Source organism: Hemiscyllium ocellatum, chromosome 3 (genome assembly GCF_020745735.1).
Source record: "Hemiscyllium ocellatum isolate sHemOce1 chromosome 3, sHemOce1.pat.X.cur, whole genome shotgun sequence".
Taxonomy (NCBI): domain Eukaryota; kingdom Metazoa; phylum Chordata; class Chondrichthyes; order Orectolobiformes; family Hemiscylliidae; genus Hemiscyllium; species Hemiscyllium ocellatum.
In genome coordinates, this window is record NC_083403.1 from 79,005,733 (window position 1) to 79,033,418 (window position 27,686).

The 27,686-nt window shown below is 41.8% G+C and overlaps 1 protein-coding gene across 3 annotated transcripts in view; it reads right to left on the reverse strand.

The window, feature by feature from the left end:
- The window catches only part of med23 (mediator complex subunit 23), a 120,243-nt gene that overhangs the window by 59,644 nt on the left and 32,913 nt on the right, over positions 1-27,686 (reverse strand). For 2 of the 3 annotated variants that reach the window (XM_060851272.1, XM_060851259.1), the window contains 7 exons: positions 25,250-25,393; positions 25,009-25,154; positions 22,578-22,823; positions 21,857-21,999; positions 16,220-16,394; positions 10,329-10,492; positions 4,288-4,412 (listed from right to left, as the gene is read on the reverse strand). In XM_060851272.1, coding sequence (XP_060707255.1) covers positions 4,288-4,412; positions 10,329-10,492; positions 16,220-16,394; positions 21,857-21,999; positions 22,578-22,823; positions 25,009-25,154; positions 25,250-25,393 — 1,143 coding nt within the window. The remainder of the gene's footprint in view (positions 1-4,287; positions 4,413-10,328; positions 10,493-16,219; positions 16,395-21,856; positions 22,000-22,577; positions 22,824-25,008; positions 25,155-25,249; positions 25,394-27,686) is intronic. The other variant, XM_060851267.1, reaches the window with a different exon arrangement.

A 27,686-nucleotide genomic window follows, 5' to 3' on the forward strand; every position in this document is an offset into this window, starting at 1 on the left:
GAATAAGCTAGGTAAAAACAATGACTGCAGATGCTGGAAACCAGAGTTTAGATTAGAGTGGTGCTGGAAAAGCACAGCAGTTCAGACAGCATCCGAGGAGCAGTAAAAATCGACGTTTCGGGCAAAAGCTCTACATCAGGAATACAGGCAGAGTGCCTGAAGAATGGAAAGATAAATGAGAGGAGGGTGGGGGTGGGGAGAAAGTAGCATAGAGTACAATAGGTGAGTGTGGGAGGGGATGAAGGTGATAGGTCAGGGAGGAAGGTGGAGTGGATACGTGGAAAGGAAGATAGGCAGGTAAGACAAGTCATGGGGACAGTGCTGAACTGGAAGTTTACAGCTGGGGGGAGGTGGGGGAAAGGGGAAATGAGGAAACTGGTGAAGTCCACATTGATGCCCAGGGGTTGAAGTGTTCCGAGGTGGAAGATGAGGCGTTCTTCCTCCAGGCGTCTGGTGGTGAGGGAGCGGCGGTGGAGGAGGTTCAGGACCTCCATATCCTCGGCTGAGTGGGAGGGGGAGTTGAAATGTTGGGCCACAGGGTGGTGTGGTTGATTGGTGCGGGTGTCCCAGAGATGCTCCCTAAAGCGCTCTGCTAGGAGGCATCCAGTCTCCTCAATGTAGGGGAGACTGCATCGGGAGCAACGGATACAATAAATAATATTGGTGGATGTGCAGGTAAAACTTTGAATGTGGAAGGCTCCTTTGGGGCCTTGGATGGAGGTGAGAGAGATGGTGTGGGCACAGGCTTTGCAATTCCTGCGGTGGCAGGGAAGGTGCCAGGATGGGTTGTTGGGGGGTGTGGACCTGACCAGGTAGTCATGAAGGGAACGGTCTTTGCAGAAGGCGGAAAGGGGTAGGGAGGGAAATATATCCCTGGTGGTGGGGTCCGTTTGGAGGTGGCGGAAATGTCAGCGGATAATTTGGGTTATGCGAAAGTTGGTAGGGTGAAAGGTGAGCACCGGGTGGGGGTTCTGTCCTTGTTACGGTTGGAGGGGTGTGGTCTGAGGGTGGAGGTGCGGGATGTGGGCGAGATGCGTTGGAGGGCATCTTGAACCATATGGGAAGGTAAACTGTGGGCTCTAAAGAAGGCGGCTATTTGGTGTGTTCTGTGGTGGAACTGGTCCTCCTTGGAGCAGATACGGTAGAGGCGGAGGAATTGGGAATAGGGGATGGTATTTTTGCAGGAGGTAGGGTGGGAAGAGGTGTAATCCAGGTAACTGTGGGAGTCGGTGGGTTTGTAAAAATGTCAGTGTCAAGTCGGTCGTCATTAATGGAGATGGAGGGGTCCAGGAAGGGGAGGGAAGTGTCAGAGATGGTCCAGGTAAATTTAAGGTCAGGATGGAATGTGTTGGTGAAGTTGATGAATTGCTTAACCTCCTCGCCGGAGCACGAGGTGGTGCCAATGCAGTCATCAATGTGGAGGAGGAAGAGGTGGGGAGTGGTGCCGGTGTAATTATGGAAGATGGACTGTTCTAGAGACAGGCATAACTGGGGTCCATGGCTACCCCTTTGGTCTGGAGGAAGTGGGAGGATTCGAAGAGAAATTGTTAAGAGTGAGGACCAGTTCGACCAAACAAATGAGTGTGTCGGTGGAAGGGTACTGTTCGGGACGTTAGGAGAGGAAGAAATGGAGGGCTTGGAGGCCCTGGTCATGGCGGATGGAGGCGTAGAGGGATTGGATATCCATGGTGAAGATGAGGCATTGGGGGCTGAGGAAACGGAAGTCTTGGAGGAGGTGAGGGCGTGGATGGCGTCTCGAACGTATGTGGGGAGTTCCTGGACTGGGGGCGGTAGGACAGTGTCGAGGTAGGTAGAAATGAGTTCAGTGGGGCAGGAGCTGAGACAATGGGTTGGCCAGGGTGGTCAGGCTTGTGGATTTTGGTATAAGCTATCCAACAGCAGAGAAGACAACACAACAGACATCCGGGTAAGAAGCCTCTCCAGCAGATATCTTACAGACAATGAAAGTCATACTAGCCAAGGGACTCAACTCCAATCACAGGGACGCAAAATCAACAGACTTCCGAGCTGCACTAGAATGTGTGCTCAGAACTAACAGATTAACCAAAGAGACACAGAAAGCAGTCAGACAAGCCAATGTATCCTTACTAACAAAAGACAAAGTGAACAACAAACACCAAAAAGAAGCCCTAAAAACACTCATAAATGATAAGAATGTAATCAATAGTACCAGTAAACACTGGCGAAATGATGGTCATCATGGCCACAACTGAATATATTCAAAAAACAAAGAAACTACTTGCAGATACTGAAACCTACCTACACAGAGTGTGAACCCGTGCCGAGCTAACCACAGAATAAACAACACACTATGGAACCTACAAAAAAATGGACTAATGATCAGGATTGACGCACAAAGACTGGAACCAGAAAGCAACACCACTCCAGGATTTCACAGATTACCCAAAGTACACAAAGCAGACGTACCACTTAGACCTACTGTGGCATTCCCTGGAACTTCGTCACATAAACTGTCAAAAGAACTTCAACAAAAACTAAAATATCTTATAAGCAAATCCAAATACTCCTACAATCATCACAGGAATTCCTAGACAACATCAAGAATAGTAGCATGGACAAGGACAAAGCAATCGTCTCCTTTGATGTAACGGCACTGTTCACTTCAAATTGACAAAACCCTAGCCAAAGAGACAAAAGCCAGCCTCCTGGACAAACAGAACAGACAACACGATGGGGAGCCTAACAAGGACTGCATACTCAAACTACTAGACTTGTCTTGGTGACACACTTCATATTCAACAACCAAATATATGAACAGATCAATGGGACACCTATAGTCTCAGCCATCTCTGGCTCATAGCAGAAGCATTTGCAAAGATTGGAACAAACCTCCTTCCCACAAATCTGACCCAAACTCTGGATCGATAGGTGGATGACAATTTCGTTCTCAATAACAGAACAGAAATCATGAACACATACTGGATTATCAATACCATGCTCACAAGGATCAGATTTATATGAGGAGGAAACCAACAATCAACTCCCACTCCTGGATGTGATGGTAGGAAGAACAAAAAACAGTGAAAGCACCACAAAAGTGTACGGGAAAGCCACACACACTGACCAGATCCTGAATTACAACAACTACCCGAATACAAGAGAAGCTGCATTAGGATCCTGTTCAAAAAGGACTACAACACACTGCAGCATTCCCGACCTATGAAAGGAAGAAGAACACCTCTACAGAGTATTTGCCACTAGGTACCCCAACAACTTCATCTGCACATGCCTAACAGACAAACAACGTGATGAGGACATGTCTTGACCTAACTCACTAGCCATGCTATCTTATAAACAAAATCTCAAAACTGACTTCTGACTCACTAGGATTCATGACAACCCATAAACCAACAGCCAAACTCAGACAACAACTCACCAGGACAAATAGGCAGACAACTAGCAATCTGCGTCCACGAACACAAACTAGCTACTAAATGCCAAGACCAGCTGTCCCTAATAACCACACATACAGATGACAAGGACCACAAATTGGGCGGCACGGTGGCACAGTGGTTAGCACTGCTGTCTCACAGCGCCTGAGACCCGGGTTCAATTCCCGACTCAGGCGACTGACTGTGTGGAGTTTGCACATTCTCCCCGTGTCTGCGTGGGTTTCCTCCGGGTGCTCCGGTTTCCTCCCACAGTCCAAAGGTGTGCGGGTCAGGTGAATTGGCCATGCTAAATTGCCCGTAGTGTTAGGTAAGAGGTAAATGTATGGGTGGGTTGCGCTTCGGCGGGTCGGTGTGGACTTGTTGGGCCGAAGGGCCTGTTTCCACACTGTAAGTAATCTAATCTAATCTAAATTCAACTGGGACAACACAACGATCATAGGACAAACCAGACAGAGGATGGCCAGAGAATTTCTATAAGCATGGTACTCATCAACAAGCACACAGACCTAGACCCAATATACCAGGCACTACAACAGATAACTGAACCGGCAACCAAAAGCAGCAGGAACAGAACCAAATAAATTCCAGAAGACACATGAGGCTCCAAAGCACTGAAGATATCACCTAGACAGGTGACGAAATGCCTGCAAATCAACTTCCCAGCTCGGAGAACATACCCACAATCACATCAAAAATACATTAATATTTGTCTATCACGATTCAGAGAAATAAAATAATGCATTCAAGATTAAGATTTCTGTTGCTAGAGTCCATGAATTCATATACCTTTTATGTATGTGTGTTAATATTCTCCACCAGGTTATCTCAGAATACAAACAAAAGTTCATCTTGCCTGCAATGGAGCCGGGAAGCAGCTGAGTGTGTGTGAAGCCCAGTTGTGAGGAGTGAAAACCATGATTGTTTGAAGGATGTCTTTACACCAGGTACCTTGTATAGATTCGGAGCCTGTAAAAAAGTCTTTTTTTTAAAAAAGAGAAGACAAGATAAACATTAGAGGCTAACAACAGTATTAGCATTTTATTGGGTGCAACGGTTACAAAATAATAAACAGCAGCATCCACATCTCTCCTTGAAGCTGTTCCACCATTTGAAATTATCAGACAGTTGGCCTTCTTCACCTGTTCCCTATATCCCTTGATTTCCTTACACCAAACATTTGTCCATCTCAGCTTTAAATAAATTCTACAATGAAGCATTCATAACTTGCTAGGACATGCAATTCCAAAAATTCACAAACTTGTAAATCTTAACTCAGTGTAAAGTGAGTGTCCCCTTGAGAGTGTGTTCTCACGGACTGAGTTCCACTGTCAGGAGAAACTTGGCGTCCACAGTGTCAAGCCCTTTCAGAATCTTGCATGCCTTGATAAGATTATCCTTCATTCTTCCAAACTCCAAAGAGTATCGGTCCAACTCATTATTCAGTTTCTCATCGTAGGCTACCACCTCAACCCAGAAATCAATCAAGCAAAGATTCACTGTATTCACTCCAATCTTTCCTTAAAATATGACAGCCAAATATGCACACGGTATCAAGGTCTTGCCTCACTAAAGGCCTGCATAATTGTAGCAAAACTTACTTTTGTTTTCCAATTCTTTGCATTAAAGGGGGCAACCTAATAGAGGTTTACAAAATTAGGACAGTCTTAGGATGGGTAGTCAGAGGCTTTTCCCACAGGATGGAAACATCAACTATAAGAGTGTCAGAAATAAGAGTGACGAACTTAGAGCATGGATCAGTACTTGGGGATACGTTATTGTGGCCATAAAGGAGACATGGGTTTCATAGGGGCAGGAATGGTTGCTTGATGTTCCAGGGTTTAGAACACAGCTACCTAGATTACACATCCTCGCTCCAGGCCCCCTGGAAAAACGCCATCCCATATTCCCAATTCCTTCGCCTCCGCCGCATCTATTCCTAGGAGGACCAAATCCAATACCGAACAAGCCAGACGGCCTCTTTCTTCAAAGATCGCAATTTCCCCTCAGACGTGGTTGACGATGCTCTCCACTGCATCTCCTCCACTTCCCGCTCCTCCGCCCTTGAACCCCACCCCTCCAATCGCCACAAGTATAGAACCCCACTGGTCCTCACCTACCACCCCACCAACCTCCAGATACATTGTATCATCCTTCATCATTTCCACCACCTCTAAACAGACCCCACCACAAGGATATATTTCCCTCCCCTCCCCTATCGGCGTTCCGGAAAGAACATTCCTTCCGTGATTCCCTCGTCAGGTCCACAACCCCAACCAACCCAACCTCCACATCCGGCACCTTCCCCTGCAACTGCAAGAAATGTGAAACGTGCGCCCACACCTCCCCCCTCACTCCCCTCCAAGAAATCCTTCCATATCTGTCACAAATTCACCTGCACCTCCACACACATCATTTACTGCATCCGCTGCACCCGATGTGGCTTCCTCTACATTGGGGATACAGGCCGCCTTCTTGTGGAACGTTTCAGAGAACACCTCTGGGATACCCGCATCAACCAACCCAACCGTCCCGTGGCTGAACACTTTAATTCCCCCTCCCACTCCACAAAGGACATGCAGGTCCTTGGCCTCCTCTATCGCCAGACAATAGCAACACGACAGTTGGAGGAAGAACGCCTCATCTTCTGCCTAGGAACCCTCCAACCACAAGGGATGAATGCAGATTTCTCCAGCTTCCTCATTCAACTCCTCCTCCTGCCCCCCCACCCTAGTCCCAACCCTCGGACTCAGCCCCACCTTCTTGACCTGCAATCTTCTTCCCGACCTCCACGCGCCCACCCCCACTCCGGCCTATCACCCTCACCCTAACCTCCTTCCACTTATCGCATTCCCAACGCCCCTCCCCCAAATCCCTCCTCCCTACCTTTTATCTTAGCCTGCTTGGCACACCCTCCTCATTCCCGAAGAAGGGCTTATGCCCGAAACGTCGACTCTCCTGCTCCTTGGATGCTGCCTGACCTGCTGCGCTTTTCCAGCAACACATTTTTCAGCTTTAGAACATTTAAAAAGAACAGGGAGGGTGGAAAATGAGGAGCAGGTGTAGCATTGCTAGTCAGAGAGTGCATCATAGCTACAGAAATGAAGCTTGTTGAGGAAGGTCTGTCTGCTGAGTCAGCATGGGTGGAAGTCAGGAACAGCAAAGGAGCAGCCACCTCATTGGGGGTTTTCAACAGACCACCTAACAGCAGTAGAGAGATTGAAGAATGCATTGGTGGGCAGGTTCTGGAAAAATGCAGAGGTAGCAGGTTTGTAGTTATGGGTGATTTCAACTTTCCCAATATCGACTGGAACCTCCTAAGTGCAGATGGTTTGGATTGGGCAGTTTTTGTCAGGTATGTTCAGGAGGGCTTCCTTACTCAGTATGTAGACAGACTGACGAGGGGAGAGGCCACTTTGGATTTGGTGCTCAGCAATGAGCCAGGACAGGTGTCAGATCACGCGGTGGGAGAACACTTTGATGACAGTGATCTCAACTGCTCAACATTTAATATAGCCTCAGGAGAAGGAAATGAGCAGTTACCGAGGGAAGATATTTCATTGGGGAAAAGGAAATTATGATGCTATCAGACAGGATTTGGGAAGTACAGACTGGGAGCAATTGTTCCACAGAAAGGGCACAGCAGACATGTAGAGACTGTTTAAGGAGCAGTTGTTATGAGCGATGCATGCATTTATTCCTCTGAGACAGAAAAGAAGGGGTAAGACTAAAGAACCTTGGATGACGAGAAGAAGGCAGCTTATGTAAGGTGGAGGAAGCAAGGATGTAGCACAGCTTTAGAGGATTACAGGCTTGCAAGAAAGGAGCTCAGAAATGGATTGAGGAGAGCCAGGAGGGGGCATGAAAAAGGCTTGGCAAATGGGATTAGGGAGAACCCAAAGGCATTTTACTCATATGTGAGGAATGAGAGAATGATCAGGGAGAAGTTAGGGCCGATCAGGGATAGCGTAGGGAACTTGTACGTGGAGTCTGAGCAGATAGTGGAAGCCCTAAATGAGTATTTTGCTTCAGTTTTCTCTAAAGAAAGGGATTTTTTTGTAAATGACAACTTGGAGGAGCTGGGATACAAGTTTGGCCAGAGCAAGATTGATCAAGTTGATGTGCTGGAAATTTTGGAAAACATTAAGATTAAAAGTCCCCAGGGCCAGACCAGATTTATCCTGGTGAGGATATTTGCCTCCTCACTCTCCACGGGAGTCATACCGGATGAGTGGAAGGAGGTGAATGTTGTTCCTGGACTTCAGCAAGGCATTTGATAAGGTTCCCCATGACAGGCTCATGCATAAAGTCAGGAAGTATGGGATACAGGGAGATTTGGCTATCTGGATTCAGAATTGGTTGGCTGACAGAAGGCAGAGAGTGGTTGTAGATGGAAGTTATTCTGCCTGGAGGTCAGTGTTGAGTGGGGTCCCATAGGGCTCTATTCTTGGGCCTCTGCTCAAAAAAAGCTTGGATTTTTCTCTCTGGAGAGAAGGAGGAAGAGAGGAGACCTGATCGAGGTATAAAAGATAATGAGAGAAAAAGATAGAGTCAATAGCCAGAGACTTTTTTCCCAGGGCAGGATTGATGGGTACGAGGGGTTATAGTTTTAAGATATTTGGGGAAACGTATAGAGGAGATGTCAGAGGCAGGTTCTTTACACAGAGTTGTGAATGCATGGAATGCGTTGCCAACGGTGGTGATGGAAGCAGAGTCATTAGGGACATTTAAGCGACTGCTGGACAGGCACATGGAGAGCATTGAGTTGAGGGGTGTGTAGGTTATTATATTTTACATTAGGTAGTGGGCCAAAGGGCCTGCTCTATGCTGTACTCTTCTATATTCTATAAGAGGGCACAGATTCAAGGTGAGAGAGGGAATGTTTAGAGGAGGGATGTGGGGAAAAGGTTTCACAGAGGGAAAGATGGGTGCCTGGAACACACTGCCAGTGGAGGTGGTGGATGCAGACAACATTAGCAATGTTTAAGGTGTATTCTGGTAGACATGAACAGGAGGCAAACAGAGGGATAGAAACCATGCGCACGCAATAAGTAGCGGGTCCAAATAAAGATTATAACTGGTGCAAGCTTGGGGGCCATAGGGCCTGTTCCTGTGCTGTATTGAATGGTACCGTACTGGAAAAGGTCAAGATGCCTTTAAACAATGTTTTAAAGTGTCACAGTTTTCAGTGATATTCGACTCGCAACCCAGGGATCATGATCACCTTAGTACTGCAGTAGTTAGGGACAGAGATTTTAATTCAAATTGTGTTCAATACATCTCAATTGATACTTGCAGCAGCTGGACAAACCTTTCCAATTTGATCTATACTTCAGTTTACATCAAGGGACTGATCTTTGATCCCTTACAAAATGGTTCAGTCATTATTATTTAAGAAAATAATACCACCAGAAACCAACAGTTCAAAGAGTTATACCATAATCTCAGAGCACCTAGCAATGAGTGAAAAAAAAAATGCAACCTTGCCAGTGCTGCTCATATCTCAATGACAAATGCAAGAATTCCAGAAACAAAGTAATACATAATTGCTGCGGTTCTGTTCGCCGAGCTGGGAATTTGTGTTGCAGACATTTTGTCCCCTGTCTAGGTGATAGCCTCAGTGCTTGGGAGCCTCGTATGAAGCGCTTCTGTGATCTTTCCTCCAGCATTTGTTGTGGTTTGAATCTGCCACTTCCGGTTGTCAGTTCCAGCTGTCCGCTGCAGTGGTCAGTATATTGGGTCCAGATCGATGTGCTTATTGATTGAATCTGTGGATGAGTGCCATGCCTCTAGGAATTCCCTGGCTGTTCTCTGTTTGGCTTGTCCTATAATAGTAGTGTTGTCCCAGTCAAATTCATGTTGTTTGTCATCTGCGTGTGTGGCTAGTAAGGATAGCTGGTCGTGTCGTTTCATGGCTAGTTGGTGTTCATGGATGCGGATCGTTAGCTGTCTTCCTGTTTGTCCTATGTAGTGTTTTGTGCAGTCCTTGCATGGGATTTTGCTCATGCTGTGTATCGGGTCCTTCGTTCTGGTGCGTTGTTGTCAGAGAGTGGCTGTTGGTTTGTGTGCTGTTATGAGTCCTAGTGGTCGCAGTAGTCTGGCTGTCAGTTCGGAAATGCTCCTGATGTATGGTAGTGTGGCTAGTCCTTTGGGTTGTGGCATGTCCTCGTTCCGTTGTCTTTCCCTTAGGCATCTGTTGATGAAATTTCACGGGTATCCGTTTTTGGTGAATACATTGTATAGGTGTTCTTCTTCCTCTTTTTGTAGTTCTGGTGTACTGCAGTGTGTTGTGGCCCTTTTGAATAATGTCTTGATGCAACTTCTTTTGTGTGTGTTAGGGTGGTTGCTTTCGTAGTTCAGGACTTGGTCTGTGTATGTGGCTTGAACTACGAAAGCAACCATCCCAACACACACAAATGTAGCCACACACGCAGATGACAAGCAACATGAATTCGACTGGGACAATACTACTATTATAGAACAAGCCAAACAGAGAACAGCCAGGGAATTCCTAGAGGCATAGCACTCATCCACAGATTCAATCAATAAGCACATCGATCTGGACCCAATATACCGGGCCACTGCAACAGACAGTTGGAACTTACAACTGGAAGTGACAGATTCAACTCACAGAAGCGCTTCACAGGAGGCTCACAAGCACTGAGGATGTCACCTAGACAGGGGACGAAATGCCTGCATCACAAATTCACAGCTCGGCGAACAGTACCACAACAACGAGCACCCGAGCTACAAATCTTCTCACAAACTTTAATATATAATTTATTAATTCATATGACTGCAGGATATTTGACTAAAAATGAGCACATTCTAAATATGGATCAATGCACAATAGTTGCAACACAACTGAATTTTCACATTGAAATTTATGATATTTACCAGTTACATGGGTTGCTCTTGCTAGAGTTAGAATTAGAGCTCTGTTAAGTTCCTCAGATTCAGCAGAAAGAACTGTTTTGGGGTCACTGAGAAACCGTGTAAATTGGGGTTGCACTTCTGAACTGCCCAAAGCGGTGATTAACCGGAGAGCTGTGCTTTCAACGCTAAATAGTCCAAAAAAAAAGATAATTACCAAGTTAGTGTTAAATTTCTAGTTCCATATTCAAGCCTTTTCCAAAGTTTAATAGTAGAATTATTACAAAGTACAGAAAAACTAATCACAAGAGTTCAAAGGTCACACCTGTGATCTAGCATCTATGTTGCAGTGTATGAACTATAATTTTTAATCATCACTGGCACCATCACCCCTTGCTGCACACAATACTGAAGGCTAGGGTAAACTTGATGACCTTGCTTTGAATTACATTCAGAATTAGAGTTTAACATTGTACCTATATGAATGAGAGGCTCAATTGAGCTAATAATGGATTAATGGAAGACAAACTACTATAGACTGGTATCTGCTGTGTTCAAGTTCATTGTGGAATTTCAGTCTTTCTATTTTTCTGGTCCACCTTGCCTTTGCAGTTGTATTCAACACTAAATTAACCAGTTTGGCTCAGTGCTAGAACTCTTACTTCCAAGTCAGGTCAAGAGAATAAACACCATTCCAATATCTGGATGTCAAGTCTGATTTTTTTTTTGCTGTACTGGTTCATTGTCAGAGCTGAGGCAGTACTAAAACAGAGTCCTGATCAGGTAGATACAAAATGATTCCTTAGAGCTAAAGAACAGAGAGGTCTCCCAGAGTTTTATTCAACATTTTATCCTCTAAATTATTAGAGCACATTAACTGAGCACTTGGTATTTGTGGGAACTGACTTAGTTGCCATATTTGACTGCATAATAAACACAACCTTCTAGAGGGTTTTGGAATTCTTTGTGTGTGCTCATGCTCATATCCTTCACTTTCATTTCTCTCTGCAGTATTGGGAGATCAAATTTATAATACATGTGAAAGATGTAAAAGCCATCAGATTACTACTGTAGTGTTACCTAGGATTCTTTTGGCGGCTGAGGGGGGTAAAATTGTTATATGAGGATAGGTTAGAATGGCTGAGTCCCATTCCATTTGAGTTTAGAAGAATGACATGTGATCTTAGTAAGATAAACAATATTATGAGAGATCCTGGCATGGTGGATTCTGAGAGCATGCCCTTTGTTTTGCTCTTATGGAAGAGCCTAGAATGAGAAAACAGAGTTCGAAAATCAGGGGTCATTAAATTAAGGCCAAAGTGAGCAGACCTTTTCAAACGTAACCCCTCTGCTTAAGAAAGGAAGGAGACATAAGATAGGAAATTATAGGCTGGATAGTGTGACTGTGGTTGTTGATAAGACTTTATAGTACATTATTAAAGATGAGATTGCAGAGTACCTGGAAGTAAAATCAGGCCGAGTCTGTATGGATTTGTCAAGGAGAGGTCCTGATTAACAAACCTGTTAGAATTCTTGGAGGATGTAATGAGCAAGTTAGACAAAGAAGAGCCAGTGGACATGATCTATTTGGATTTTCAGAAAGTCTCTGACATTGTGCTACATATAGGAGGCTGCTAAATAAGATATGAATCCACGGTGTTAGCGGCAAGACTGGTAGAAGGCAGGCAGTGGGGATAAAGGAGCCTTTTCAGGATGGCAGCTGGTGACTAGTGGAGCTTCACAGGGCCACAACTATTTGCATCATACATTATTGATCTGTATGAAGGAACTGAGGGTATTGTTAAGTTTGCAGAAGACATAAAGAGAGATGATAGGTCAAGTAGGGTTGAGGAAGTGGGTAGAATGCAGAAGGAGTTGGACAGGCTAGGAGAGTGGGCAAAGTAGTGGCAGATGGGATACAATGTGGGAAAGTGAGAGGATATGCATTTCAGAGGCATGGAGAATGGCTTTAGAAATCTGAAGCACAAAGGGACTTAGGTGTGCTAGTTCAGGATTCTCTCAAGATTAACAAACAGGTTCAGTTGGCAGTTAAGAAAGCAAATGCAATGTCAGCAATAATTTCAAAGAGCAAGAATACAAGGGGGGGGAGGGGAAGGGGAAGGTGTAATGTACTGCTGAGGCTACATCTGATTCTGGTCAGACTACATTTGCAATATTTGAGAGCAGTTTTGGGGTTCATTTGCAAACAAGGATGTACTGATCCTGGAGGGGTGCTGCAGAGGTACACAAGAACGATCCTGGGAGGGAAGAGTTTGTCGAATGAGAAGCGGTTGATGACTCTGGGTCTGTGCTCAAAGCTTGAAGCATGATGGCGGGAATCTCATTAAAATTAGAGAATATGGAGAGGCTTGGATAGAGTGGACGTGGAAAAGATGTCTCCATTAGTAGAAAAAGCTAGGACCGGAGGGCACAGCCTCAGACTGAAGGGACGACGCTTGAGACCTGAGATGAGAAGGAATGTTTTTCAGCCAGAAGATATGAATCCGTAGATGCCAAGTCATTCGGCTTGCTTCATCACAGCGATAGGTGGATAGATTAGCAAGGGGATCAAGAGTTCTGGGGAGAAGGCAAGAGAATGCAATTAAGAAACATATCAGCTATCTAACGAATGCCAGAGCAGACCTGATGGGCCAAAATGATGTAATGTTGCTCCAACATACTATGATCTTTATGGTCTTTCTGTTAGAGGATTGTTAATCTTTGAAACTCTTCTCCCTAGTGTTGAAAGGAGGGTTATTAAATACTTTTAAGATAAAAAACAAATAAATTCTTCACTCAAGAGAGCCGATGGTTATCAGGGATTCATAGGAATGTGGAGTTGAGGTTACAATCGGATTAGCTATGATCTCGTTCAATGATGGAACAGGGTTAAGGGGCTTACTTGAGCTCCTAATTCATATGTTCAAAGTAGTACACGCTGTTGTAGAATAATGATCATTACTGTTGCGCAAATAGAGTCATAGAGATGTACAGCATGGAAACAGACCCTTCGGTCCAATCTGTTCATGCCGACCAGATATCCCAACCCAATCTAGTCCCTCCAAACCCTTCCTATTCATATACCCATCCAAATGCCTCTTAAATGTTGCAATTGTACCAGTCTCCACCACATCCTCTGGCAGTTCATTCCATACACGTACCACCCTCTCCGTGAAAAAGTTGCCCCTTAGGTCTCTTTCATATCTTTCCCCTCTCACCCTAAACCTGTGCTCTCTAGTTCTGGACTCCCCGATCCCAGGGAAAATATTTTGTCTATTTATCCTATCCATGCCCCTCAATTTTGTGAACCTCGAAAGGGTTACCCCTCAGCTTCTGACACTTCAGGGAAAACAGCTCCAGCCTGTTCAGTCTCTCCCTATAGCTCAAATCCTCCAACCCTGGCAACATCTTTATAAATCTTTTCTGAACCCTTTCAAGTTTCACAACATCTTTCCGATAGGAAGGAGACCAGAATTGCATGCAATATTCCAACAGTGGCCTAACCAGTGAACTGTACAGCCGCAACATGACCTCCCAATTCCTGTACTCAATACTCTGACCAATAAAGGAAAGCATACCAAACGCCTTCTTCACTATCCTATCTACCTGTGACTCCACTTTCAAGGAGCTATGAATATGCACTCCAAGGTCTCTTTGTTCAGCAACCCTCCCTAGGACCTTATCATTAAGTGTATAAATCCTGCTAAGATTTGCTTTCCCAAAATGTAGCACCGCGCATTTATCTGAATTAAACTCCATCTGCCACTTCTCAGCCCCATTGGCCCATCTGGTTCAGATCCTGTTGTAATCTGAGGTAACCCTCTTCGCTGTTCACTACACCTCCAATTTTGATGTCATCTGCAAACTTACTAACTGTACCTCTTATGCTTGCATCCAAATCATTTATGTAAATGACAAAAAGTAGAGGACCAGAACTGATCCTTGTGGCAATCCACTGGTCACAGGCCTCCTGTCTGAAAAATATCCCTCCACCACCACCCTCTGTCTTCTACCTTTGAGCCAGTTCTGTATCCAAATGGCTAGTTCTCCCTGTATTCCATGAGGTCTAAGCTTGCTAATCAGTCTCCCATGGGGAACCTTGTCGAATGCCTTACTGAAGTCCATATAGATCACATCTACTGCTCTGCCCTCATCAAACAATTTCCCTACCTGGCCTTAAACTATCAATCAATCTTTTTTAAAAACAAAAAAAACAGTCCCCTCAAAATGAGGTGATATGTAAAAATTGCAAACAACGACTGAAGGTTCCTTTCATTTAGAAGTATTAGGTAATCACAATTTTCTTTAAATCAAAAAATAACAACTTATGTACATTATTTCATGCATCAACTTTATTTGGATTATTATTTAAAATAAAATAATTATTGAATTACAAGGTTTATTTGAAAATTAACTGCAGCTTACAGGCCTGGAGTGTTACAATTAGAAAGCTAATAATGAAAGTGTGAAATTATATTTTATTTTAACACTTCAAATGCTAGCGATTTTTGAGAAGATTTGCAGCTCAGGTTGATGATAAGTATCTAAGTTAGCTCGCTGAGCTTAAAGGTTTGTTTTCAGACGTTTCGTCACCATACTAGGTAACATCATCGCTGAGAGTCTCTGGTGAAGTGAGGTGGTACGTTCCGTCTTTCTATCTATAGGTCTTGGTTTCTTAAGGTGGGTGATGTCGAGTTAGACTCTACCTACCTTCCCTTGGAAAAGAAAAGAACGTGAAATGACATCACCCATTTTGAGAAATCAAGACCTAGAAAGAGAGAGGCAGGACATAGCACCAACGCTTCATAGAGACTCTCACTGATGTTACCTATTTTGGTGATGAAAATGCTGGAAACATTTCTTCATGCTCAACGAGCTAACTTTTATACTTCAAATGCTTCATTACATCAGGGATCCAGACAAAATATACTAAGTATGATTTGATAACAAGAAACCTGCACTTCATTCAGCACATTTAGAAACATTAAGAATTGGAAAGCTTTCATCCTCTTACCTAGATTTTGTTTGTAAGATTTAACAAGGATTTCAAAATTATGATAAATTGTTTTATGGTAAATTGCCAAAAGGTTGTTTCCACTGATTAGGGAGTTGGTTACAAGGTGGCATGGACAGAGAATAATTCAGAAGAAGCCAAAGTTTCAACCAAACAATTATTCAAATTTGGAACAATTTATCACAAGTGCCTACTGAAGCTGATATTATGTCATTTGAAAGCCAACTACATCTACTTCTCAAACACTATGTACAGAATACAGTATCTGGGAAAAGACAATGTCGAATTAGCATTGCTCCAGCTCAGAAGGTAGCTTTGATCAATTTCCAAAGACCTTCTTCCATGGTGTCCCTTACACTAAAAAAAAGTAAGTCACCTTTGTCTGGGATATTCTCTCATTGGGCTGCTCTCTCATTTGGAGTCACCACATCTCTGGTGAGTGGAAATGTTGAGAAATAGTGTCTTTTATGGTAACCTCAGTCAGTGCAGGAATTGAACTTTGCATCATAAATCAACTTAGCTAACCGAACCCCGAATGGTAAAGTTGTCATAGTCTTCGCAGACCAAAGGGCTGCTCTCTCATTCGACAGAGATAACTGATGGTTGTTTAACCCAAGGATTACCATAGCTCAGGTAAAGGTAGAGTTGGAGAAGCACAAATCTTCATGGAACCTTAGTCAATGTGGGAATTGAATCCATCCTGTTAGTGTTACCCTGCCATGCAAACCAACTAAGTGAACTAACTGAACTCCTGCAACTTACACTACTCAAAGCTCAACAAACTGATGGCACATTTTAAAAGCTTACAGGATTCTCACCTTTATCACACTAATGCTCCAGTTTAAAATCAGCTTTGAAGTAGCAAGCCAGATTCATACATGAAAGGTTAAAAATAACTTACCACAAGTGAAGTTGATTCTGATTAGTCTGTGGTACAGCTGCCAATGAATGGAGATGGCTTAACAGCTGGACTCTGTAGTGAGGCTGGATATGATGCATGCGATAGCTGAACATCTCCAGCAGTGTGTGTAGGATTCCCCAAGCGTGAGATTTGAAAACATTTGGTAAAAGCTGGCCTAAAAAAATGAAAAATAAAATTTAGTCTTCTTCACAAATTTACGATGTGAAGGTGCCAGTGTTGGAATGCGGTGGGCAAAGTCAGAAGACACACAACGCCATGTTTAGTCCAACAGGGTTTATTTGAAATCATAAGTTTTTGGAGCGCTGCTATATCAGGTGAAGCGCCTAACAAAGGAGCAATGCTTCAAAAGCTTGTGATTTCAAATAAACCTGTTGGACTATAGCCTGGTGTCTGACTTCTGACTTTGTACACAAAATTTATGTTAGCTTTCCTCAGGTCTTACTCCAAAACAGCTAAATTCTTTGCTCATGAGACAGCATATTTGAGTACAAGACAACAATTTTTCAAGTAGGAATTCTGCTTTGGAAATGTTATCTGAATTAGCTGTAAAAAGGAGTGCATTTAGTTACAAGATTAATCTAAAAATCAACAATTTAGAAGCAGTGTGTTTTATAATAGGAAACTTTAATAAAACCATCCTTTTTAATGTTTAGCAAGTAATTGTAAGAAGATTACATTTTGAGAAAGTACCTTCAGTATATCTACAGCTTTTCTGATTTTGGATGGAGAACTCCACTTGACCAATGCAAATTTTACATTTCTGAAAGTAATCAATCCTGAATTTATTGCACGTTTGAATTGTCAAACTAGGCTGGATTTGAACATAAATTACGGAACCTCCATGTATGGAGAAAAGCTTTTTGGACATTCCATATTGGATTAAATTCTTTCAGCACTAATCAGATCACAGACTAAAAGCTGACTTTCTTTTGCTTTGAATAAAGCAGATCAAACTGCCCTCGAAAACAAACTAAGACATTGGCATGACACTTCCAGTAGTTCTGAAGAGAGGTTCAACATTTGAAGCATTATCTTAGTGTCTCTCTGCTCAGATGCAGGCCAGACTGGAGTATTTTCAACATTTTGAATGTTTTCAGCTTTCTAGCATCTTCAATACAGTGTTACTTCTATAGAGTCATACAGCATGGAAACAGACCCTTCAGTCCAAAGAGGCCAAACATAATCCCAAACTAAACTCTTCCCACCTGCCTGCTCCAGGCCCATATCCCTCCAAACCTTTCCTATTCATGTATCCATTCAAATATCTTTTAGAAGTTGTAATTATAGCCGCATCCACCACTTCTTCAGGAAGTTCATTCCACACGTGAACCACCCTCTGAAATAAATTTGCTTATGCCTTTTTTAAAATCACTCTCCTCTCACCTTAAAAATGTGCCCCCTAGTCTTAAAATTCACTACCTTAGGGAAATTTTATCTATGCCCCTCATTATTTTATAAACTTCTATAGGATCACCTCTCCTATGCTCCAGTTAAAAAAACGTCCAGGCCTATTCAGCTTTTCTTTATAACTCAAATCTTCCATACCTGGCAACATCCTAGTAAGTCTCTTCTGAACCCTTTCCAGCTTGATAATATCCTTCCTATAACTGGGTGACCAGAAATGGACAGTATTCCAGAACAGGCCTCACTAATGTCCTGTCCAGCCTCAACATAATGTCCCAACACCTATACTCAAAAGATTAATCAATAAAGGCAAAGAGCCAAATGCCTTTTTAACCATCTGTCTGTATGTGACACAAGCTTTAAAAGAATTACGTATCTGTACTCCAGGTCCCTCTGTACTATAACACTACCCAAGGTCTTACAATTAATTTATAAGCCCTACCCTTAATTATTGTATTAAAATGCAATACCTCATTTATCCAGATTGAACACCATCTGCCATTTTTCAGCCCATTAATCTATTTGATCAAGATCCTTTGCAATCTTAGAAAACCTTTCCACTGTCTATTGTGCCACCAATTTTGATATCATCCACAAGCTTACTAACGATGCCTTCTATGTTTTCATCCTAATCATTTATATAAATGACAAACAAAAGAGCACCCAGACCTGATCCCTGTGGAACGCTGCTGGTGATGGGCCTCCAGTCCAAAACGCAACCCGCCACCATTACCTGTCTTCTGCCATTAAACCAATGATGTATCCAATTGGCAAGCTCACCCTGAATCCTATGTGACCTAATGTTACTAATTAGTCTACCAAGCAGAATCTTGTCAAAGGCAATACTAAAATCCAAAACAATATCTACTGCTTATTCCATAAACCACCTTTTTGGTAACTTCCCCAAAAACCTCAATCAAGTTTGACAGACATTGGTTTCCTCACAGAAAATCACATGGACTATCCTAATCCTAATCAATAATCACCTCCAACAAGTTACCAATTACCGAAGTCAAGATTTACAGGTCTATAGCTCTTTGGTTTCTCCTTACAACCTTTCTTAAACAAAGGTAAAACAATAGCAAACACTTAATCATCAGGCACCTCACCCGTTGTTATAGATGATCCAGATATTTCTGCAAGGGGGTTTCATAATTTCCTTCCTTACTTCCCACAGTGTTGCGTGATACATTAGATCAAGACCCAGAGATTTATCCACTTTATATTCTCTAAAACCTCCCAAGTTTCCTCTTCTGTAATGTGAACTGCTTTTAAAACATCAAAGCTTATTTCTCTGCATTCTCTGGACTTCATTTTTTTCTCCACAGCAAAAACTGACTAAATATTCACTTATTATATCTCCTGGGGTTCAAGACAATGACAACCTCCTTGATTTTTAAGAGGCCTTACCCTCTCTCTAGTTACCCTCTTGCTCTTAACATATTTGTAGAATTTCTTTAGATTATCCTTAATCTTATCAGCAAATGTTATCTCATATCCCCCTCCTTTGCTTTTCTGATTTCTCTCTCAAGAATGCCACTTATGTTGATTAAGAGATTCAAGTGAACCAAGTTGTCTATATCTGAAATAAGATTCTTTTTTTATTCTTGACGTGAACATCTATATTTTAATCATCCATTGTTACTTAATCGTACCGGCCTCACGCTTCACTCTAACAGGAACAAAATGCCTCTGAACTCTCGCCATCAGAATCTTGAATGCTTCCCACTTGTGAGACATCCTTTTACCTGCAAACAGTCTACTCCAATTAAATTTTGGGAGTTTTTAAATTGATACCATTAAAATTTGCTTTACTCTAATTAAAAACCTGAACCTTTATGGAAAGCTTATCCTTTTTTGTAACCATTGTGAAACTAATAAAATTATGATTTCTAGACCCAAAGTGCTCCCCCACTTGTCCTTCCATCACCTGTTCTGCCCTCGTGCCCAACAGATCTTGTTTTGCTCCTTCTCTAGGCGAACCATCCACATATCGATAAAGAAAATTTTCTTGAACACATTGAGGTGCTCAAGCAGCCATTTGATCTGTAATGATGCTAAAGATATTCACTTCAGAGGGATTGATTAAACCCATAAATGTACTGACTGAGAGTGGTTATAGAGTTATACTCTAGGGAGAATACAGTCACAGAGGAAACTCTGGACAAAAGAAAGAGCTGGAAAACAAGCCTACAATGGAGATGTAGTGACTCACTTGCCATGGGCAAAACTCCAGGTGCTCACGCTCTACCATCAGAATTAGTCACAGGTGCAGCATTCACACAAACGTTTCTGCTCTGGTGGTGTTGGGGGGGGGAAAAGAGAGTGCCACAGGGGGTGAAATGCAAAGATTGTGACCTTGTAACAAACAAGGGTAATTATCATTATTACAACGACTAGACATATCTCTTTGCAGGGAAGCGTAGGTAAATACTTTACATACGGTGCTTTTGTAAGGCTGTATATCCTAACTAACTAAACAAAAACACTTAAGGATCCCTGTGTGTTTTTTTAAAACTGGAAAAGCCACAAATAACAATTTCCTTAGTTAGTAAGTCAGAGAAAATAAAGGGTTACTGCTATAGGAAAAGCCTTGATGAATCTCACAAAGCAGCACTGGTAATCTATTTAAGCTAATAAGAATTGGCTGCCTATCAAAGCAGCTCAACATGACCACCTTTGTTCACGACATCATATGTGGATAACATCAGCTATGAAAAGACAACATTGGAATCGTTTAGCGTCTACTTTGGGTTCAAACAGGGCTGTTCTGGCACTGATACACTTGAATATTTTTCTCTTGGTTGCTGTTATACCCCTCCACATCATCTTCAGAAGACATTTAATTATACATGAAACTAATGGACAGCCATTCAGCCCTGCCTGTCTAACATCCAAGACAAAGGTGGACCAACTCGTCAATTGATACTCTACACTATTGTTGCTGCACATTCTATGTAACAGACATGCAATAGCAAATAGATGGTGTGCTTCACAACTAATGCAGTTTAGATAATAATCTAAATGATCTTTAGATAATAAATGCTGTTGCCCATGACATTGCTATACTAGCATTGATTACAGTAACAAAGTGATGCTGGAGGTTGTTGATAGTTTGACATATCCTAGCTCCACAATCATCAGTAATCTGAAATTTATACTGAAGTCAACACAACCAACACTAAAGCTGCAGTGGTTTTGTCTCAGCTCAATGAATGTGTGGAACATCAACATCCTGACCAGAGAAGCTCAAAGCAAGATTCAGAATCCTGCATCCTGACTGCACTCCTCAACAGTGGAGATTTCTGCACAGTATTTGCTAGGCTGGCAAAAAGACAACTACTACCCCTTTGCTGTCTCGCACATATCCTTGGCACTTCTCACCACTACCAATTTGGGGATCTGGACTGTACCAATACCAGCTGCATACATTTGCAAAACCAATGACGGTTGCACTGGCTCAGCCACATTCATTGAATAAATGACAGCTGCACATCCAAAGGTCTCCTGTAGAGTGAATTGGCAGTTGGGCCAAACTTCCTGGGGGGCATCCATACCTCTGCTAAGGATATGGCAAGTGAAATATAAAGCTGAAGAGAATTGACAGTGACAACCAGGAGATAATCAACAGCCATAACCTCTGCAGGGCGACTCTTTGGAAGAAGCGAGCAGAATGAAATGTTCAGCCGGCCGATATATGGCCCAGTGAAAACAAAGTCCAATGAATCATGCATTTATAAGGCTACTGTCTTCCTCTGCAACAAGTATATCAGAGGTCATCATGCCAGAGTGGGATTCCTCAGTCATGCCAGGGGGAGCAAAACAAAGAAGTGGCCATCATGGTGCAAATTATCATTCTACAAGATAGAAGACTGCCAGCATGTAGAGCAAGAAACAAGTTTTATTTTCCCATTAGCTTGATGTAGGATACCAAAAAGGTGAAACTATTTTATGCCACCAACCCAAGAATGTAATTATCATTATTATTATTAAAGGGGTACATCAAAAACCATTCAAATATGCAAGGCTTATTGGTAACTTTTTGAAATCTGGCAAATATTCCACAGGTCTGAGGTTTTCCATTTCATCTACTATTCAACTCAAACATGTCTTCAGAAATACATCATTCATAAATTAAATCAGATTCAGGGGAAAAAAAATACAAGGTTTGTGGTAATTCTTAACACATTCATCCAGAAATAGCACACTTACTGATAAAACCTTTAATTCCAAGAGATTCAATCTCCATATAAACTAGAAGACGGCTATAAGTTTCTACCAGCGCAGGAGCCAAAGCTAGGCTTGATTTGGCATGGGCTAGTTTGATCACTCTTGTAGCTATACTGTGAATGAGGCTGAAATACAGAATATTTAAATCAATAAATGTTCAAGAATCACAATATATATTATAGAACGGCATTAATGCGCTTAATTTATTCATTGTAGTTATATTGATTCAAATAAGCAATTGGGACTTTCAGCATACAGTGCAGACTGAAATTCGTTCCAAAAAAAAAACAGAATGGTGTGGAAATAATAGTTATTGCAATATTATTGTGAAAATTTATAGGCAGTATGATGATAATCTAAAAACGAAATTAACTCATTTTGAGTTAAAGAAAAAAATTTATTAATGACACTAAGGCCAATTAACTGGGACCTCGAGTAAACTAATTTTTAAATGGGAAAAATATGGTGACCTGAACAGGACATTACTGCAATTTATGCATCAAGAGTTATTTGTGCTTTCAGCATTTTATATTTATTTGAACCTAATGTGATACTTAAATCAATAATCAAATGATGCAATTTTATTTTCTTTCCTTTGACTGTAGGGCATTTTAGTATTTACTGTCATCAGTCATTTATCAGGTAAAGTAAAAGGTTCCCCAAAAAACTATGTAGTTCAGCAAACTTGAATTCCTGTGATTACCTCATTTTGGCATGAACGGTTAGTGAATCTAATAAGTTCATTGGTAGTGGGGTAATAGATCCTGAAGCCGTGCAGTTTGTTCCAGGAAGGGATATCCTCAAGCTGCCATTCCCATATATTGTTTCAACCAATACTCCCATAGGTAATGTAAAACATTCAGAATTAGTAGAATATGCATTACACAGCAAGGCAATCTTGTAATCGTTCATCTGTAGACTCTTGTTTCTCAAACTTTGTTGTAAAAATCTGTATTGAAAATAATAGTTAATAATTTTGCTTCATTATTAATAAAATGCAAATATTTGATTTATATTAATACATGACAGGATGTTTTTCACGAGAACTTCTTCTAAAACGTATTTTCTTTAACTTACTAACATTTTTCTGTCTTCAAGAATGGTGATGAAACAAGAGGTTTACTTCTTTAGATGTTAATGTTTTGTGTTTACACATTTTTAACTTTTAAAAACAATTTTCTTTTCAGTTCTAGAGTCATAGAGATATACAGCATGGAAACAGACCCTTCGGTCCAACCCATCCACACCAACCAGATATCCCAACCCAATCTAGTACCATCTGCCAGCAGCCGGCCCATATCCCTCCAAGTCCTTCCTATTCATATACCCATTGAAATGTCTCTTAAATGTTATAATTGTACAAGCCTCCACTACTTCCTCTGGCAGCTCATTCCATACCCGTATCACCCTCTATGTGAAAAAGTTGGCCCTTAGGTCTCTTTTATATCTCTACCCTCTCACCCTAAACCTAGGCCCTCTAGTTCTGGACTCCCCAACTCCAAGGAAAAAACTTTTCCTATTTATCCTATCCATGCCCCTCAATTTTGTAAACTTCTATAAGGTCATCCCTTACCCTCCAATGCTCCAGGGAAAACAGCCCCTGACTGTTCAGACTCTCCCTATAGCTCAAATCTTCCAACCCTGGCAACATCCTTGTACATCTTTTCTGAATCCATTCAAGTTTCACAACATCTTTCCAACAGGAAGGAGACCAGAATTGCACAAAATATTCCAACATTGGCCTAACCAATGTCCTGTACAGCCGCAACATGACCTCCCAACTCCTGTACTCAATACTCTGACCAATAAAGGAAAACATACCAAATTCCTTCTTCACTATCCTATCTACCTGTGACTCCACTTTCAAGGAGCTATGAATCTGTACTCCAAGGTCTCTTTGTTCAGCAACACTCCGTAGGACCTTACCATTAAGTTTATAAGTCCTGCTAAGATTTGTTTTCCCAAAATGCAGCACCTCGCATTTATCTGAATTAAACTCCATCTGTCACTTCTCAGCCCATGGCCCATCTGATCAAGATCCTGTTGTAATCGGAGTTAACTCTCTTCGCTGTCCACTACACTTCCAATTTTGGTGTCATCTGCAAACTTACTAACTGTATCTCTTATGCTCACATCCAAAACATTTATGTAAATGACAAAAAGTAGAGGACCCAGCACCGATCCTTGTGGCAATCCACTGGTCACAGGCCTCCAGTCTGAAAAAAATCCCTCCACCACCACCCTCTGTCTTCTACCTTTGAGCCAGTTCTGTATCCAAATGGCTAGTTCTCCCTGTATTCCACGAGATCTAACCTTGCTCACGAGTTTCCCATGGGGAACCTTGTCTAATGCCTTACTGAAGTCCATATAGATCATATCTACTGCTCTGCCCTCATCAATCCTCTTTGTTACTTCTTCAAAAACCTCAATCAAGTTTGTGAGGCATGATTTCCCATGCACAAAGCCATGTTGACTATCCAGAATCAGTCCTTGCATTTCCAAATACATGTACATCCTGTCTCTCAGGATTCCCTCCAACAACTTGCCCACCACTGAGGTCAGGCTCAATGGTCTATAGTTCCTTGGCTTGTCCTTACCACCCTTCTTAAACAGTGGCACCACGTTAGCCAACCTCCAGTCTTCCGGCACCTCACCTGTGACTAGCAATAATACAAATATCTCAGCAAGAGGCCCAACAATCATTTCTCTAGCTTCCCACAGAGTTCTCGAGTACACCTGATCAGGTCCTGGGGATTTATCCACCTTTACTCATTTCAAGACATCCAGCACTTCCTCCTCTGTAATCTGGACACTCTGCAAGATGTCACCATCTATTTCCCTACAGTCTAAATCTTCCATATCCTTTTCCACAGTAAATACTGACTCAAATTAGTGTCACAATGGTAGTGCTATACATTTAACAATCTCAAGAATTTCACTAATTTTATTTCTATTCCTTTTGATGGTATTCAAACAGCATCACGTGAGAACTGCATTTGTCCACTACATCATTTGGAAAAACTTACATCACCTGTAATTGTCATGCACAAATTAAATTAAATTTAAAAACTGATGTGACCTTAAGCTGCTCACAGACGTACCAACTACTGGACCTTTACATTTAAAAAGCTTACTCATGGTGGAGCTTGAGAGAATGAGGGATGGGTATCTGTAGTTTAGAGTTATCATTTTGTGCCTTCCTATTGAGATGAATCCAGATACAAGTCATGGCAAATGCATGAGTAGACTGTGGTTTGCTTATGTCAGGTACAGGAATGCACTGGAAACAAAGAAAAAATAAGCATATTAGACTCTACAAATGCTCTTCCTTTTGCATTTCAATGCAAAATGATGAAATTGATACATATATCCTACTTCTTTCTCTGGATACAGCAGATCAAACAGCTTCATTACTGGGAGGAAATCAGCTAATGCATTCTTCTGGATACTCCCAGAGATGAACTGCAACAAAACCCACATCAGATGGTCTCGCCCTTTTATCAGACCTCGGCCTGCCAGCTGTAAGATAAAGATAACAAAGTTGTAAAAGGATTGCTTAGCATTACAGACAAGAAATAATTCGGAGCTGGAAAGAAGGGTTTTTTTTAAGAAAAAGGAAGAGAAATTACAGAACAATAATAAATGTGTGAAATGAGGATGAAGAGAGTGGAGATGAGAGTTCAAGTAAGACCGTTGAAATACGAACAGAAGTAGGCCATTTGGCCCCTCAAGCCTGCTCGGTCATTCAAGAGAATCATGGCTGATTTGATGTCCTCACATACACTTCCTGCCCCTTCTCCATAATCCTTGAAATCCCAAATGATCAATAAGCCATCTATTTCAGCCGCCTATACACATAAAGACCCTGTCTCCCACAGCTTTGTGTGGCAAGGAATTCCAAAGACTCATGGTGCTCTGACAGAAGAAATTCCTCATCTCAGTCTTAAATTGGTACCCCTTTATTCTGAGACTATGTCTTATGGTCCTAGACATTCCCATGAGGGGAACATCCTTTCAGCTTTTATCTTGTCGAGCCCCTAAAAACTTTGTATATTTCAATCAGATCATCTCTCATTCTTAACTCCAGTGAGTACAGTCCCAATCTGTTTAATCTTTGTTCATAAGACAATCTCTTCATATTCGAGATCATCCAAGTGAACCTCCTCTAAAATGCCTCCAACGAAATAATCTCTCTCCTTAAATGGGGATGCTGCCAGAGTTAGAAGATTTGAGCTATAGGGAGAGGCTGAGTCGGCTGGTGTTGTTTTCCCTGGAGCTTCGGAGGCAGAGGATGACCTTATAAAAGCTTATAAAATCATGAGGGACATGGATAGGATAAATAGGCAAGGAGTTTTCCCTGGGGTGGGGTGTCCAGAAGTAGAGGACAGAGGTTTAGAGTGAGAGCGGAAAAATTTAAAAGAGACGTAAAGGGAAACTTTTCCACGCAGAAGGTGGTGCATATATGGAATGAGCTGTCAGAGGAAATGGTGAAGGCTGGTACAATTACAATATTTAAAAGGCATCTGGATCGGTAAATAAATAGCAAGGGCTTAGAGGGGTATAGGCCAAATGCTGGTAAATGGGACTAGAGTAGATTAGGATATCTGGTCAACATGGACAAATTGGACCGAAGGGTCTGCTTCCATGCTCTACATCTCTGACTCTGAGGGGACGAAAACTGCTTACAGTACTCCAGATGTGGTTTCACCAGCACCTTGTACAGTTGCAGTCAGACTCCCTTATTCGAATACTCCAATTTCCTTGAAATAATGGCCAACATTCCATTAGCATTCTAGATTATTTGCTGTGTCCACATGCTAGCTTTCTGTGTTTCTATACCCAAGGACGAATTCAGGGATTCATGCTGAAAAAGAAAGTTCGAGCTACCCTTCTTGACAGAATGTGAACAATGATTCCAAGAGGAGAGTGAGTCACAAAGAAGTTAAAAGATCACAAGGGCTGCCATTTACATAAGTGCTAGAGAATTTGTACTGTATCATGTCAATGTTTAATACTGGGATGCCAGAACCGGATTCAACATTTGAAAACTGTGACCTAATCATTAAAACATCATATCCTTTTTTGTACTCAGTAAGTCATATATTAAACCTTTTTGAATTTTCTCTCCCCTTTTTCAATCTAATGCTAGATCTAGCTGTACCTGAGATATAAGCTCGCCCCATTGTTAAAGAATTTACCTATCCATGCAGGAAAGCCTATCCCCTCAAATATCACATACAATGCATCAATTTTCCCAACGCCTATAAGTGATGCCCAGTACAGGTAGCCCCCAATAGTCAAAAGTAGAGCGCTCTCAGGAAACGTTTCATAAGCTGGAAATTGTGTAAAGCAAAGGTGCGTGATTTATATGGGATAAAATATCGCCATTTTTTGCAAAAGTGAAAATTCTCTTCGGATTTGTGAAAACAGGTACTATTGCAGATCATTCGTAAAAGCAAGATTGCATAAAGAGAATGTTCAAGAAGCGCAGTATACTGTACTGTCCAAAGTTACATGCTCCTCATACTGCAATCTGTTTTCAAGAAAAGTTACTTAAACAAGTCTTGTCTTTTATAAATCCAAAATGAATGCCTCTGTTTGACTCAGGCATTTACTTGTACTATATTCTTTTGACTCAAAAGTTCACTGACAAGTAAATCAGTCATTTGCCTATGATTTTCTGACTTATTTACCCTTTACGGAACAGATATTGCTTTTGCAAAATTCTAACTTTGTCACAATTCCAGTTTCCAAACATTAATCAGAGTGACTTTTGTAATCTTAGTTTAATGTTTCAAATTATATAACCATT